General features: G+C 44.3%; 1 protein-coding gene across 1 annotated transcript in view; it reads right to left on the reverse strand.

The window, feature by feature from the left end:
* Positions 1 to 11,698, reverse strand: part of HAVCR1 (hepatitis A virus cellular receptor 1) — a 29,156-nt gene extending 17,458 nt beyond the window's left edge. Inside the window, exons 1-4 of the mRNA XM_002816124.5 lie at positions 11,355 to 11,698; positions 8,616 to 8,948; positions 5,816 to 6,130; positions 2,478 to 2,585 (exon numbers count right to left, since the gene is read on the reverse strand). Coding sequence (XP_002816170.3) covers positions 2,478 to 2,585; positions 5,816 to 6,130; positions 8,616 to 8,948; positions 11,355 to 11,400 — 802 coding nt within the window. The 5' untranslated portion in view covers positions 11,401 to 11,698. The remainder of the gene's footprint in view (positions 1 to 2,477; positions 2,586 to 5,815; positions 6,131 to 8,615; positions 8,949 to 11,354) is intronic.
* Positions 11,699 to 13,045: the final 1,347 nt, after the last annotated feature.

The raw sequence follows: 13,045 nt of genomic DNA on the forward strand, positions 1-13,045 counted from the left end.
ATTCATGAAGGTGGGGCTCTCATGACCTAATCATGCTCTGAAGGCCCCAGCTTTTAATACTTGCATTGGGAATTAGCTATCAACATGAATTTAGGGGTGTGGTGTTATGAGATTATACGTACATATATAGATAGATAGATGTCTGTGCATGGTTCCTGGCTCATAACTCCCATATCCCTGATTATAGTCTTTTGTTATCATGATAAGTATGTTTGACCTCAGGAAACAATCTTTGACTTTCTCCAGCTCTCCTTTCACCTGACAAGGCAGAACTTTAATTTCCCCTGCCTTTCTGATTGTGGGTCATAAGACACTTCCCAGAGAGAGTCCTCCCCTGTGCCCCTGGGGGATGGAATGTTGACTTGAAATTTCCATAAAAACCCAAAAGGGCTGGGTGTGGTGGCTCACACCTGTAATCTCAGCACTTTGGGAGGCTGAAGGTGGGCAGATCACCTGAGGTCAGGAGTTTGAGACCAGCCTGGACAACATGATGAAACCCCATCTCTACTAAAAATACAAAATTAGCCGGGCATGATGGCACATGCCTGTAATCCCAGCTACTTGGAAAGCTGAGGCAGGAGAATTGCTTGAACTTGGGAGCAGAGGTTTCAGTGAGCCGAGATCGTGCCACTGCACTCCAGCCTGGGTGATGACAGAGCAAGACCCTGTCTCAAAAAAAAAAAGAAGACTAGTTTTGAGAGTTTCCAGATAGCCAAACACTTGGAGGTTCCTAGAAGGTAGAGTTCCCAAGGAAGGGCATGGAACCCTTTCCCATATACCTCATCCTGTGCATCTCATCATCAGTATCCTTTGCAATATCCTTTATAAATATCTGGTAAACATAAGTGTTTCCCTGAGTTCTGGAAGCCACTGCAGGAAATTAATAGAACCCAAAGAGAGGGTTGTGGGAACCCCAACTTGAAACTGGCCGGTCAGAAGTTCCAGAGACCCCGAACCTGTGACTGGTGTGTGTGGTGGGGGTGGGAGGGGCAGTCTTGGGGTCTGAGCCCCTAACCTGTGGGATCTGACCCTCTCTCCGGGTAGACCGTGTGAGAATTGAATTAAACACACAGCCGGTGTCCACTGCTTGGTGTATGGGGAAAAACTTCACACATTTGGTCACAGAAGTCTTCATCTGAGTTGATGATTTTTGTTGACGTGGTGTGAGAAGAGAGAGAAAACCCAGTTTGGGAGTTTTCCCTTAATAGCAAGGACACAAACATTCAAATCATAGCCCCATCTGAGAATGCTCATGTAAATACAAATTTGATGAGTCAGTGGAAGCCTCCTGGTACTTTTTGGGGTCTGGGACTTATGAGAAGTGTAGGGTCTGGTGCTTGAGCTAAATACCAGAGGGCTGGATTTAATTGTTTTAAGGCCCTGGCCCAAGGAATCAAGTCAAAATAATAGGTTTGGATTCAAGACTGGTTGATTTGATTTCCAAAAACAAGGTAATATGCATGTGGATGTTTCCAAATCACATAAGCTACCTGTGGCAGTCAGGCATTTGGACTCTTGATGTTCTAAGGAATAATAATAATAGCTGCTATTATATTTATCATTTACCCCCTGTAACTATGTCCCAAATCTTTCATCCCATTTGATCCTCACAAGCATTCTGCAAGATCATGGTATTACATCCTTTTTACAAATGACAAAACAGCTGGGCATGGTGGCTGATGCCTGTAATCCCAGCACTTTAGGAGGACAAGGCAGGAGGGTTTCTTGAGCTCGGGAGTTTGAGACCAGCCTGGCCAACAAGGTGAAACCCCCTCTCTACTAAAAACACAAAATTAGCCGGGCATGGTGGTGCATGCCTGTAATCCCAGCTACTCGGGAGGCTAAGGCAGAAGAATGGCTTGAACTCAGGAGGCGGAGCTTGCAGTGAGCCGAGAGCACGCCACTGCACTCCAGCCTGGGCAACAGAGCAAGACTCAGTCTCAAAAAGAGAGAGAAAAAAAAAAAAAAAAAAAAAAAGGCTGGGCGTGGTGGCTCACGCTTGTAATCCCAGCACTTTGGGAGGTGGAGGCGGGCAGATCACGAGATCAGGAGATCGAGACCTTCCTGACTAACATGGTGAAACCCCATCTCTACTAAAAATACAAAAAAATTAGCTGGGTGTGGTGGTGGGCGCTTGTAGTCCCAGCTAATCGGGAGGCTGAGGCAGGAGAATGGTGTGAACCTGGGAGGTGGAGCTTGCAGTAAGCCGAGATCATGCCACTGCACTCCAGCCTGGGCGACAGAGTGAGACTCCATCTCAGAAAAAAAAAAGAAAAAACACACACACACACACACACACAAAAATGACAAAACATTCAGAAAGGGTAGATATTTGTACAAGTCAAATGACTGATCTGTGTGGCTGGTGTTGGCACTCAAGTCAGATCAGTCGTATTCCAGAGCGTGTGCTCTCAACAAAGTCAATGGTTATCAAGGTTTGAATGATCCCAGGTGTTCAGGAAAGAGAACGCAGTTACCTGTTGTGTAAGAGTACAATGGTGAGCTGGTGGGTTGTGTCCTTATTGCTCCCTGCAGTATCGTAGGGTGGGTTTCTGCTGGCTGAGGTGAAGATGGTGAAGTGGCTACTGGAATGAAAAGAATGGAAGAATTGTTCCATTTGTGGAGGAAAACGTGCACCCCAAGAAAAATAAAGAACAAAACTAGAATCAGGAATTACCATCAACTTTCCATGGGCCCTTCTCCTGGCCTTCCACAGTGGGCATGCAGGGCTTCTACCGACCCACTTCTGAACCTTTCGGCTCCTCTTAGAAATGTATTCAAAGATGGCCTTCAGGCATTGCCCTGCTATCTAATTATCTCATTAACACGAGGAAATGCGATCTAGATAATGTTCTACACAGTCAATATATTCAATATATACGATTATCTCAAACTTTCTATACTCCCAGGTTCCCTCTAAATAGACAAAGCCAACAAAAGGGCATTTTATGTAGAACACCCAATTAAGCTTTATTTTATTCATACAAGTGATATTTCACTTTCAGAAAATGGGGGGCTTAGGAATTTGCACTAACATGCCCTACCCCCTTCACAACAGCCCCATTCTGGGTTTCCTGGCCTTACTCAAGTTCAATTATCCACACATCTAATAACTAACAGAATAGATACAATATTAATTCCTTGAGGTCTCTTAAAGCTGACAATATTGCCCAACGTCAGCCTTGGTAATGATTTGCAACCCCAAAAGGTAAGGTTCCTGGCAGGCCCTGACCCCAGCTCCTTCCACATCTGCATTCTAGTCATTCCTTTAGGGGTGATTTCCTGTGTTTTCTGACTCATCTTACACTTCTCACTGTAAAGCTTCCATTAGGAATTCTCCAGCATAGGGCTATATTCACCTTTCCTTTCCTGAAATCCCTTCTTTATTTCCTATCAGATATCTCACGTTATTTGCAAAGTTGATCACTTGCCTCTTCACAAAGCATTTACATGATTCCCTTCTCTTAGAGCACCACAGAAATTTAGAGTCAATTAGTGATGGTGACTGGTTGAATTCCCAAACCTGGGCTTTCCTTATTGCCTCTCACTGGTCTGTTTCTCCTTCCCCACCACAGTCTCCATAACTTCACTTTTCAACATCGCTCTTTCTCCTGTTGTCAACTTTTTCCTGTTTTCCTCTAGTGCTCAAAGCTGTAAGAGGATGTGGCTCTCTTTCGGAACGAAAAACAGAATAACACAGGAGAGTCATGTGGGCAGTCTGTACCCAATTGAGTTCTGTGCAAAAGATCTCTTGAGCTTAACTTCTTTCCTAAGTTTGGGTCCTTATGGCATCTTTCTTTTCTCCACTGCTCCTACAACCATACATACAATTCTTCCATGGATGTTTTAGGCAGCGAGCAGGTACTAGCAGCACTGAGCAGGGAGGATTGGATGCAAAGATAAATGTCCCTGCATTCTATTTGCTCCAGGGTTCTCTCATTCCTGGACTGTAATGTTCAACTCACGCAAACTCTTTAGAAAACTACCCAGATAAGAAAAACCTCAATTGATACCATCCTCCAGGTTATAGCCATATAAACCAACTCTTAGGAGAAAGGCAACTTTCTCCCAAATCTCGGCTTTAAATGAAGTCAGTGACTTGGGGATGTTCTCCAAAACAAGTCCACTCATCTATCCACCTTAGCAGACACAAGCTAAGTATTAAAAAGTGAAATCAACATTGAGAAAGTCTAACAGACTCTCTAGTGTGTGCAGCTGCCTGGAACAAAACTGCTTTTCTTACAAAACTTTTATGGCTCTAAAATCCAAGGTATGACCTAATTAACACCCTCTCTTCCAAACTGAGCTACTAGCCCAATCCTTCAGATCTCTCCTGGTTAAATACACACACAATTCAATGGGAGTCAAGGGAAATCAATATGTTCCATCAGATTTTTCCAGCTAAGAGGTTGTGACATTTGTTACGCCTCAGAATCCAGAGCCACCCTAAGGGGTCAATGGATTTCTGAGGGCTTTGAGAATCTCCACTAAAAGTTATCTTTTAAATCCTGGAAATGGAAGATTTGAACCTATACTTGTCCTCAGAATGACAAGCTATTTCCCTACCTATAAGTCAAGTTATCCTCCATTTGTATTAAATCTAATGTCTTATTTACAGGGAATTTGAAGTATCAACTATATGGCCTGAACTGAAAAAAATAAACCTATACATTCTAAATCCCTGAAGCCCTTAAATCCAATGTTACTTTTTCCTAAGTATAAATCACACCTTTTGCAATTTCCACTGTACACAAATAAATTAAAGGACCTTTGAAGTAAAAATGTGTAAGTCATTGACTACCCTGAAAAGACAGTGTGGTTGTTTAAGGGTTTTTTTCAGTAAAAATGTTAGATCAGGGCAAACTCATCCAAACATAAAACTCAGTGCTCATAATAGGAGGCATGATCCAGTAGTTAAAAGTACTGGCCCTGTTTCAAGCTAACAGAAATCGAAACCTGACTCAACCACTTTCTAACTGTGTAAATATCTTTTTTCTTTCTCTTTTCTTTCTTTTTCACTCTGTTACCCAGGTTAGAGTGCAATGGTGCAATCATGGCTCACTGTAGCCTTGACCTCCCAGTCCCAAGCGATTCCTCCACCTCAGCCTCCCAAGTAGCTGGGACTAGAGGCATGCACCACCATGTAGAGACAAGGTCTCACTATGTTGCCCAGGCTGGTTTTGAACTCCTCGGCTAAAATTACAGTCATGAGCCACCGCACCTGGCTTCTATCTGTGTAACTTTCAACAATGAACTTTTAGACTCTGTCTCAGTTCTGACAATTATAAACCACACCTACAGTGAATATAATTATCCTAAGAATTAAATGCATGAAGCACGGTGCCTGGTAGATAGGAAACAGTAAATGTTAACTTCTTTGAAATCAAGGTCTGCTTTCAGAATAGACTAAATGATCTCTCTTCAGAGCTCTTCGTGAGGACACAATCTCATTTATCTGACCTTGGTTCTCTGGCATTCCCTGTGTTTTCATCATAAAGCCGTACCTAGCTGAGTCAGATCCACAGTATCCCTGTTAGATGTTCTACATCAGTGGTCCAGCTATTTTTTGTTAATAATCAATTTCTTTGAGAATCTGACAAAAAGCAATGGGTTCCCTCACTCCAAAAATGCTTATTGGTGTAAACGATGCATATAACTTGGGAGTTGGGGAGGATCACAAACCCTGAGGAGACCCTGATTGAAACCCAGGTAAGAACCCTCACTCTAGACTGTCCTTCTACCTTGATACAATGCCCTGGATGGTCTGCAGCTCCTCATTAGAAGGCCTTTGGGCTCCCAAACACATCTGTTTTACCTGGGTCATGGTTCCGCCTGGGCAAAGGCATTGGAGGAACAAAGGTAGAGACAGTTGTTGTCACTGGAACACTTGTTGTTGTTGGAATGCTCATTGTCGTTGGAATGCTCATTGTCATTGAAACAGTCATTGTGGTTGGAACAGTCGTTGTCGTTGGAATGCTCATTGTCATTGGATCAGTCATCGTTGGAACAGTTGTTGTCATTGGAACAGTCATTGTCGTTGGAACAGTCGTTGTCGTTGGAACAGTGGTGCTCGTTCGAACAGTTGTGATGGTTGGAACAGTTGTGACAATTGGAGTAGTCGTGACCTTGGCTGGAGTCAGAAATCAACATGAGAGTGAGCATAAGTCAAACAAGAAACAAGAGCCTCAGGCTGGAACTATACCCTAGCACACCAATGACAGACTGTCCCTAGGTGGAGTTAACTTCCTGAACTGTCAATCTTGGTCATTGCCCAACTAGAAACTGTGACAGGAGAGGGCCTTGGAGACATACCCCTCCTTCCAAAAGAAAAGTAGATGTATTGAAAGGTGCATGCATATTCAGCAAATAAGAACAGATGCCTCATATTTGCACTGAAGCACTTTTTTGGGGTCAGGGTCTCACTCTGTCATCCAGGCCAGACTGTAGTGGCATGATCAACTCACTGCTGCCTCGAACTCCCAGGCTCAAGCAATCCTCCTGTGTCAGCTTCCCAAGTAGCTGGGACTACATGCAGGCATCACCACACCTGGCTAATTTAAAAAAAAAAACTTTTTTTGTAGAGACTGGGTGTGGTGGCTCACACCTGTAATCCCAGCACTTTATGGGGCCAAGGTGGGTGGACTACTTCAGCTCAGGAGTTCAGAGTTCGAGACCAGCCTGGGCAACAGGGTGAAACCCCATCTCTACAAAAAATAGTCAAGTGTGGTGACACATGCCTGTAATCTCAGCTACTTGAAAGGCTGAGGCACAAGAATTGATGAACCCCAGAGGTGGAGGTTGCAGTGAGTAGAGACTGGGCCACTGCACTCCAGCTGGAGAAACAGAGCGAGACCCTGTCTTAAAAAAAAAAAAAAAAAGAATTGACCTCATCTTGCTCACCCTTACAAGGGAAACAATCCAAGTCCAAAAGCTAAGAGACTGCAAATTAAAGTTCCTCTTAATTAAAACGAAAATAGAGACACAGCTTATTAAGGTCATAGGTATTGGGTTCTATTATCATTGTAAGACCTTAGTGGAAGAAGATTCATTAAGAAAAAGCAACAGCTGGGGGCGGTAGCTCACGCCTGTAATCCCAGCACTTTGGGAGGCCGAGGCAGGTAGACCGCCCGAGGTCAGGAGTTTGAGACCAGCCTGGCCAACATGGTGAAACCCCATCTCTACTAAAAATACAAAAATTAGCCGGGCGTGGTGGTGTGCACCTGTAGTCCCAGCTACTCAGGAGGCTGAGGCAGGAGAATTGCTTGAACCCATGAGGTGGAGGTTGCAGTGAGCTGAGATCGCATCACTGAACCCCAGCCTGGGCGACAGAGAAAGACTCAGTCTCAAAAAAACAAAACAAAAAGTCAGTAGCAAGGCTGGGTGCTGTGGCTCACGCCTGTATGCCCAGCCCTTTGGGAGGCCGAGGCAAGTGGATTGCTTGAGCCCAGAAGTTTGAGACCAGCCTGGGCAACATAGCGAAACCATATCTCTACAAAAAAAATTTTAAAAATTAGCCGGGCATGGTGATGCACTCCTGTAGTCCCAGCTACTCAGGAGGTTGAGGCAGGAGAATCACTTGAACCCAGGAGGTGGGGTTTGCAGTGAGTAGCGATCACACCACCGTACTCCAGCCTGCCACCTGGGCAACAGAGTGAGATTCCATCTCAAAAAAAAAAAAAAAAAAAGGCCCTGCGTGGTGACTTACACCTGTAATCCCAGCACTTTGGGAGACTGAGGCAGGCAGATCATTTGAGGTCAGGAGTTCGAGACCAGCCTGGCCAACATGGTGAAACCCCATCTCTACTAACACAAAATACAAAAATTAGCTGGGTATGGTGGCGCCTGCCTGTAGTTCCAGCTACTCAGGAGGCTGAGGCAGGAGAATTGCTTGAATCAGCCTGGGCAACAGCGAGACTCTGTCTCAAAAAAAGTAAATAAAAAAGTAAAAAAGGACAGTTCTTCAAGGTGAATAAATTCAGCTTGATAAAAATATTCACTGTATTTTACTATGGAACAGTAAATGCTATTTCTTGGACCAACTACTATGTTTGAAGTACATTTGGCCCTCCATATTTGTGGGTTCTATATCTGTAGATATAACCAAGACTTTGGATGGAAAATGTATGGTGGAAAAAGAAGGATATGTTGTCTGCTGTACTGAACAAATATAGACTTTTTTGTTTGTCATTATTCCCTAAATAATGCAGTATAACAACCAATTGCATAGTATTTACATTGTATTAGGTGTTATAAGTAATCTAGAGATTAAAGCATATGGGACTATGTGCATAGTTTACACGCAAATACTACACCATTTTATATAAGGGACTTGAGCACCTGCAGATTTTGGTATCAAGGGGGTCCTGGAACCAATTTCCCATGGATATCAAGGAACAACTGTATTGCTTTAGGAGCTGGTTTGATTCTAGCCTGACCTTGAATTATGCTTGGCCTTGCAACTTCATCTACACAGAAGTTATTCTATTTCCCAAGAACAAGAGTTTATTTTAAAACAGGACTTACAGGAACCTCCTCTTTCCCTATTAAGAAAAAAGAAAATTACTACCGAACAGAAAATTCAAATAACTAGCAAGAAATATCAAAGAAAAACTTACGTGGCACAATCTCCAATGATATGGTGATTTTCATGTCATTGAACCACCCACGGTGCTCAACACGGCAACAATATACACCACTGTCAGACACAGCTGTATTTTCTATAGTCAAAGAGACATCCCTTCTTGAAAGGTCACCCAATAGCTTATAGCGTGTGTCCTTCTGATAGGTGACGTGGGTTCCATTGGTCCAGACAATGCCATTTTGGCATGTGAATAAAGAACATGCGCCTCTATTCCAGCACATGGATGTGACAGCTCCACTGTAGTGGCAGGGTAGTGTGACAGACGGACCTGCCACTCCACCAACCTTTACAGAACCAGCTACAGAATCTGCAATGAAGAAAAGACAAACTGAGAATGAGGCCTCAATATTTCATCTTGACTGGGCACAGTGGCTCACGCCTGTAATCCAAGAACTTTGGGAGGCCAAGGCAGGCAGATCAACCCAGGTCAGGAGTTCAAGACCAGCCTAGCCAACATGGCAAAACCTGATCTCTACTAAAAAAAAAAATACAAAAATTAGCGGGGTGTGGTGGTGTAATCCCAGCTACTCAGGAGGCTAAGTCAGGGAGAAGTGCTTGAACCCAGGAGGCGGAGGTTGCAGCAAGCTGAGCTTGTGCCACTACACTCCAGCCTGGGTGACAGAGCAGACTCTGTCTCCCCCCACCCCAAAAAGAAAAAGAATTCTCTTAAATTTTTTTACTTGTTTTAGTTTAAAAAAATATTTTATTCATTTTTTCATTTTTTATTTTTTATTTTTTTGAGACAGAGTCTTGCTCTGTCACCCAGGCTGTAGTGCAGTGGCACAAAGATCTTGGTTCACTGCTACCCCCGCCTCCTGGGTTCAAGCAATCCTCGTGCATCAGCCTCCCAAGTAGCTGAGATTACAGGCACATGCCACCATGCCTGGCTAATTTTTGTATTTTTTGTAGAGACAGGCTGGTCTTGAACTCCTGACCTCAAGTGATCCACCCACCTGAGCCTCCCAAAGTGCTGGGATTACAGGCATGAGCCACCATGCCCAGCCTTGTAAATAGACATTATAGCTGGAAGGTTTTTCCCCTTTTTCCAAGTTAGCTGATATCGCTGGAATTTTTAAAATTTGAGATTATAAGCATTTTTCTATGTTAGCATTCTTTTAATTTTTTTTTTAGACAAAAAAAAATTAAATTAAATTAGTCTTGTTTAAAAAAATTAAATGAGTCTTGTTAAAAAGAATTTCTTCTTCTTTTTTTTTGAGACGGAGTCTTGCTCTGTGGCCCAGGCTGGAGTGCAGTGGTGCGATCTCAGCTCACTGCAAGCTCCGCCTCCCGGGTTCACGCCATTCTCCTGCCTCAGCCTCCCCAGCAGCTGGGACTACAGGTGCACGCCGCCACGCCCGGCTAATTTTTTTGTATTTTTAGTAGAGACGGGGTTTCACCATGTTAGCCAGGATGATCTTGATCTCCTGACCTCGTGACCCACCCGCCTCGGCCTCCCAAAGTGCTGGGATTACAGGTGTGAGCCACCACGCCCGGCCACCAAGAAATTCTTATTTAATTTTGCCTAATACTAGTATCATTTTTTTTGGATTACATATATAATGCATGCTATTACAATTTGGTTATAGAAGTATATAATGAGAGATTATTTTTCCCCCATAATCCCAAAGGCATATATCACTCCAGAAATTTGTGTTTAAAAATTAGGATATGCCTATTTTAATCTTTCCTTATCTCATAGAATGTTTTGAATTAAAGTGTTTATTTCAAAATAAAATACTTAGGCCAGGTGTGGTGGCTCACGCCTATAATCCCAGCACTTTGGGAGACTGAGGTGGGAGGATCACTTGAGCCCAGGAGGTCAAAGTTGCAGTGAATCAAGATTGCCCAACTAGGCCAGGCGTGGTGACTCACGCCTGTAATCCCAGCACTTTGGGAGGCCGAGGCAGGTGGATCACAAGGTCAGGAGTTCAAGATCAGCTTGGCCAAGATGGTGAAACCTTGTCTCTACTAAAAATACAAAAAAATTAGCTGGGAGTGGTGGCAGTACCTGTAATCCCAGCTACTTGGGAGACTGAGGCAGAGAATTGCTTGAACCCAGGAGGCGGAGGTTGCAGTGAGCCAAGATCGTGCCAATGCACTCTAGCCTGGGCGACAGAGTGAGACTCTGTCTCAAAAAAAAAAAAAGATTGCCCTACTGCACTCCAGAGTGAGACCTCATGAAGAGAGAGAGAGAGAGAAAGAGAAAGAAAGAAAGAAAGAAAGAAAGAAAGAAAGAAAGAAAGAAAGAAAGAAAGAAAGAGAAAGAAAGAAGGAAAGAAAGAATTGAACGTGGCTGAAAAAAATCAGAAGGCATAAAAGAATAAAATAAGGATTAACCCTCCCTCCACCTCCCACCCTCTGCCCCCATCCCACAGTACCCACTGTCACTATTTCCTATATACATGTGTCTATGCATATATATCTAACCACTCCCTTTTTGTTTAAACACAAATGGCAGCCTGTGACACACTGTGCTGCATCTTGCCTTGTTCATTTAGCCATGAATGTTGTAATTCATAGCAGTTAAGCAATTTCTTTGGCCTAAAACTTTATTCTGGTCCTGCTCACCAGTTAACTCATAGCCACACAACAGTGCCCAAAGAACATCTACATCCATCCACCACCACCATCCCCTCCCCTTCCCCTACCCCATTCTCTGGCTTCTAACCCCCCTCTACTCCCTTCTTCCCTCCCAGGGCACCTACTCACTTACCTGCCAGATGTAGGATGAGGCTTAAGATGACCACTTGAGGATGCATTATGGGATCAGCCTGAAGGAAAATGAGCAGACAGGCTGGTCGGTACCCCCCACCAGATGGTATCTGATCAAGTCTTAATTCTTAGATTGCAACTTATCTTTTCACCCAATTGGTTGATTCATATGAGCCTGCTCTGCTAGAAATGAGAGAAGACCACATATAAGGGCTTCAGAGCTCTGTTAGTTCCCTGCAGCTGAGAGCTCTCTGCCTTCCAAAGGACCGGGAAAGCTGTCCACAGAAACAGCCCCTGACTTCCCAGCTTCTTCCCCACACATAGCCCCCAAACTGACTCCTGGTCCTGATACAGGGGATCAGGGAACAAACAAAAAGGAAACGGCCGGGCGCGGTGGCTCACGCCTGTAATCCCACCACTTTGGGAGGCCGAGGCGGGCAGATCACGAAGTCAGGAGATCGAGACCATCCTGGCTAACAGGGTGAAACTCCATCTCTACTAAAAATACAAAAAATTACCCGGGCGTGGTCACGGGCACATGTATTCCCAGCTACTCGGGAGGCTGAGGCAGGAGAATGGCGTGAACCCGCGGGAGGCGGAGCTTGCGGTGAGCCGAGATCGCGCCACTGCACTCCAGCCTGGGCGACAGAGCAAGAGAAATTGAGAGTGAATGTGAATCACTGTGCCTAACCTTTCATGCTCCTAGACAACATGATTCAGACTGCACCTCCTTACCAATGGATTTCAAGAGAATGCTTCAGGAAACAGAAGTCTGGAGCAGACTTACGTTCAGATCCAAGCTGTGTCACTCACAATGCTGGGTAACCCTGAGAGTCCCTGAGTTCTCTTCAAACCTCTATTTCCTCAGTTGTAAAACAGCACTAAAAATGCTTCCTCTATCTCCCACCAAGGATTGATATAATAAGCAAAAAGGGCCACGGAAGAACTTCGAAAACTAAACCTACATCATATGCACTAATAGCACTAGCTAAGGTTTTTGGAGAATACTATATAGCAGGCTCTGTGTCAAGCACCCACATGCGTTAAATTGGGCTGTTGACTTCTGCTCTTAATCATTAAACCATACAAACATGAGTAAGCTTGCCTAGTACTTCATTAACTCCTCTTCTGGTCTAAGAATTCAGTAACTTCCAAGGAGGCAATGATGCTCTATATCTTGCAGCTCATGACAGGGTTCATGGGGAAGTGGATGGTCTTAGCATAGTGTTTTGTATGGCAGTGTTTAAAAATTCATTTATTGACCGGGCATGGTGGCTCGTTCCTGTAACCCCAGCACTTTGGGAGGCCAAGGTAGGCCAGTCACCTGAGGTCAGGAGTTCAAGACCAACTTGGCTAACATGGTGAAACCCCGACTCTACTAAAAATACAAAAATTAGCTGGGGGTGGTGGCAGGCGCCTGTAATCCCAGCTACTTAGGAGGCTGAGGCAGAAGAATTGCTTGAACCTGGAAGGTGAAGGTTGCAGTGAGCCGAGATCAAGCCATTGCACTCTAGCCTGGACAACAAGAGCAAAACTCCATCTCAAAAATAAAAATAAAAATTCATTTCTTGCCAGGCACAGTGGCTCATGCCTGCAATCCCAACACTTTGGGAGGCCAAGGCAAGTGGATCACCTGAGGTAAGGAGTTTGAGACCAACCTGGGCAACATAGCAAGACTCCCTCTCTGCAAAA

Source organism: Pongo abelii, chromosome 4, assembly GCF_028885655.2.
Source record: "Pongo abelii isolate AG06213 chromosome 4, NHGRI_mPonAbe1-v2.0_pri, whole genome shotgun sequence".
Lineage (NCBI taxonomy): Eukaryota > Metazoa > Chordata > Mammalia > Primates > Hominidae > Pongo > Pongo abelii.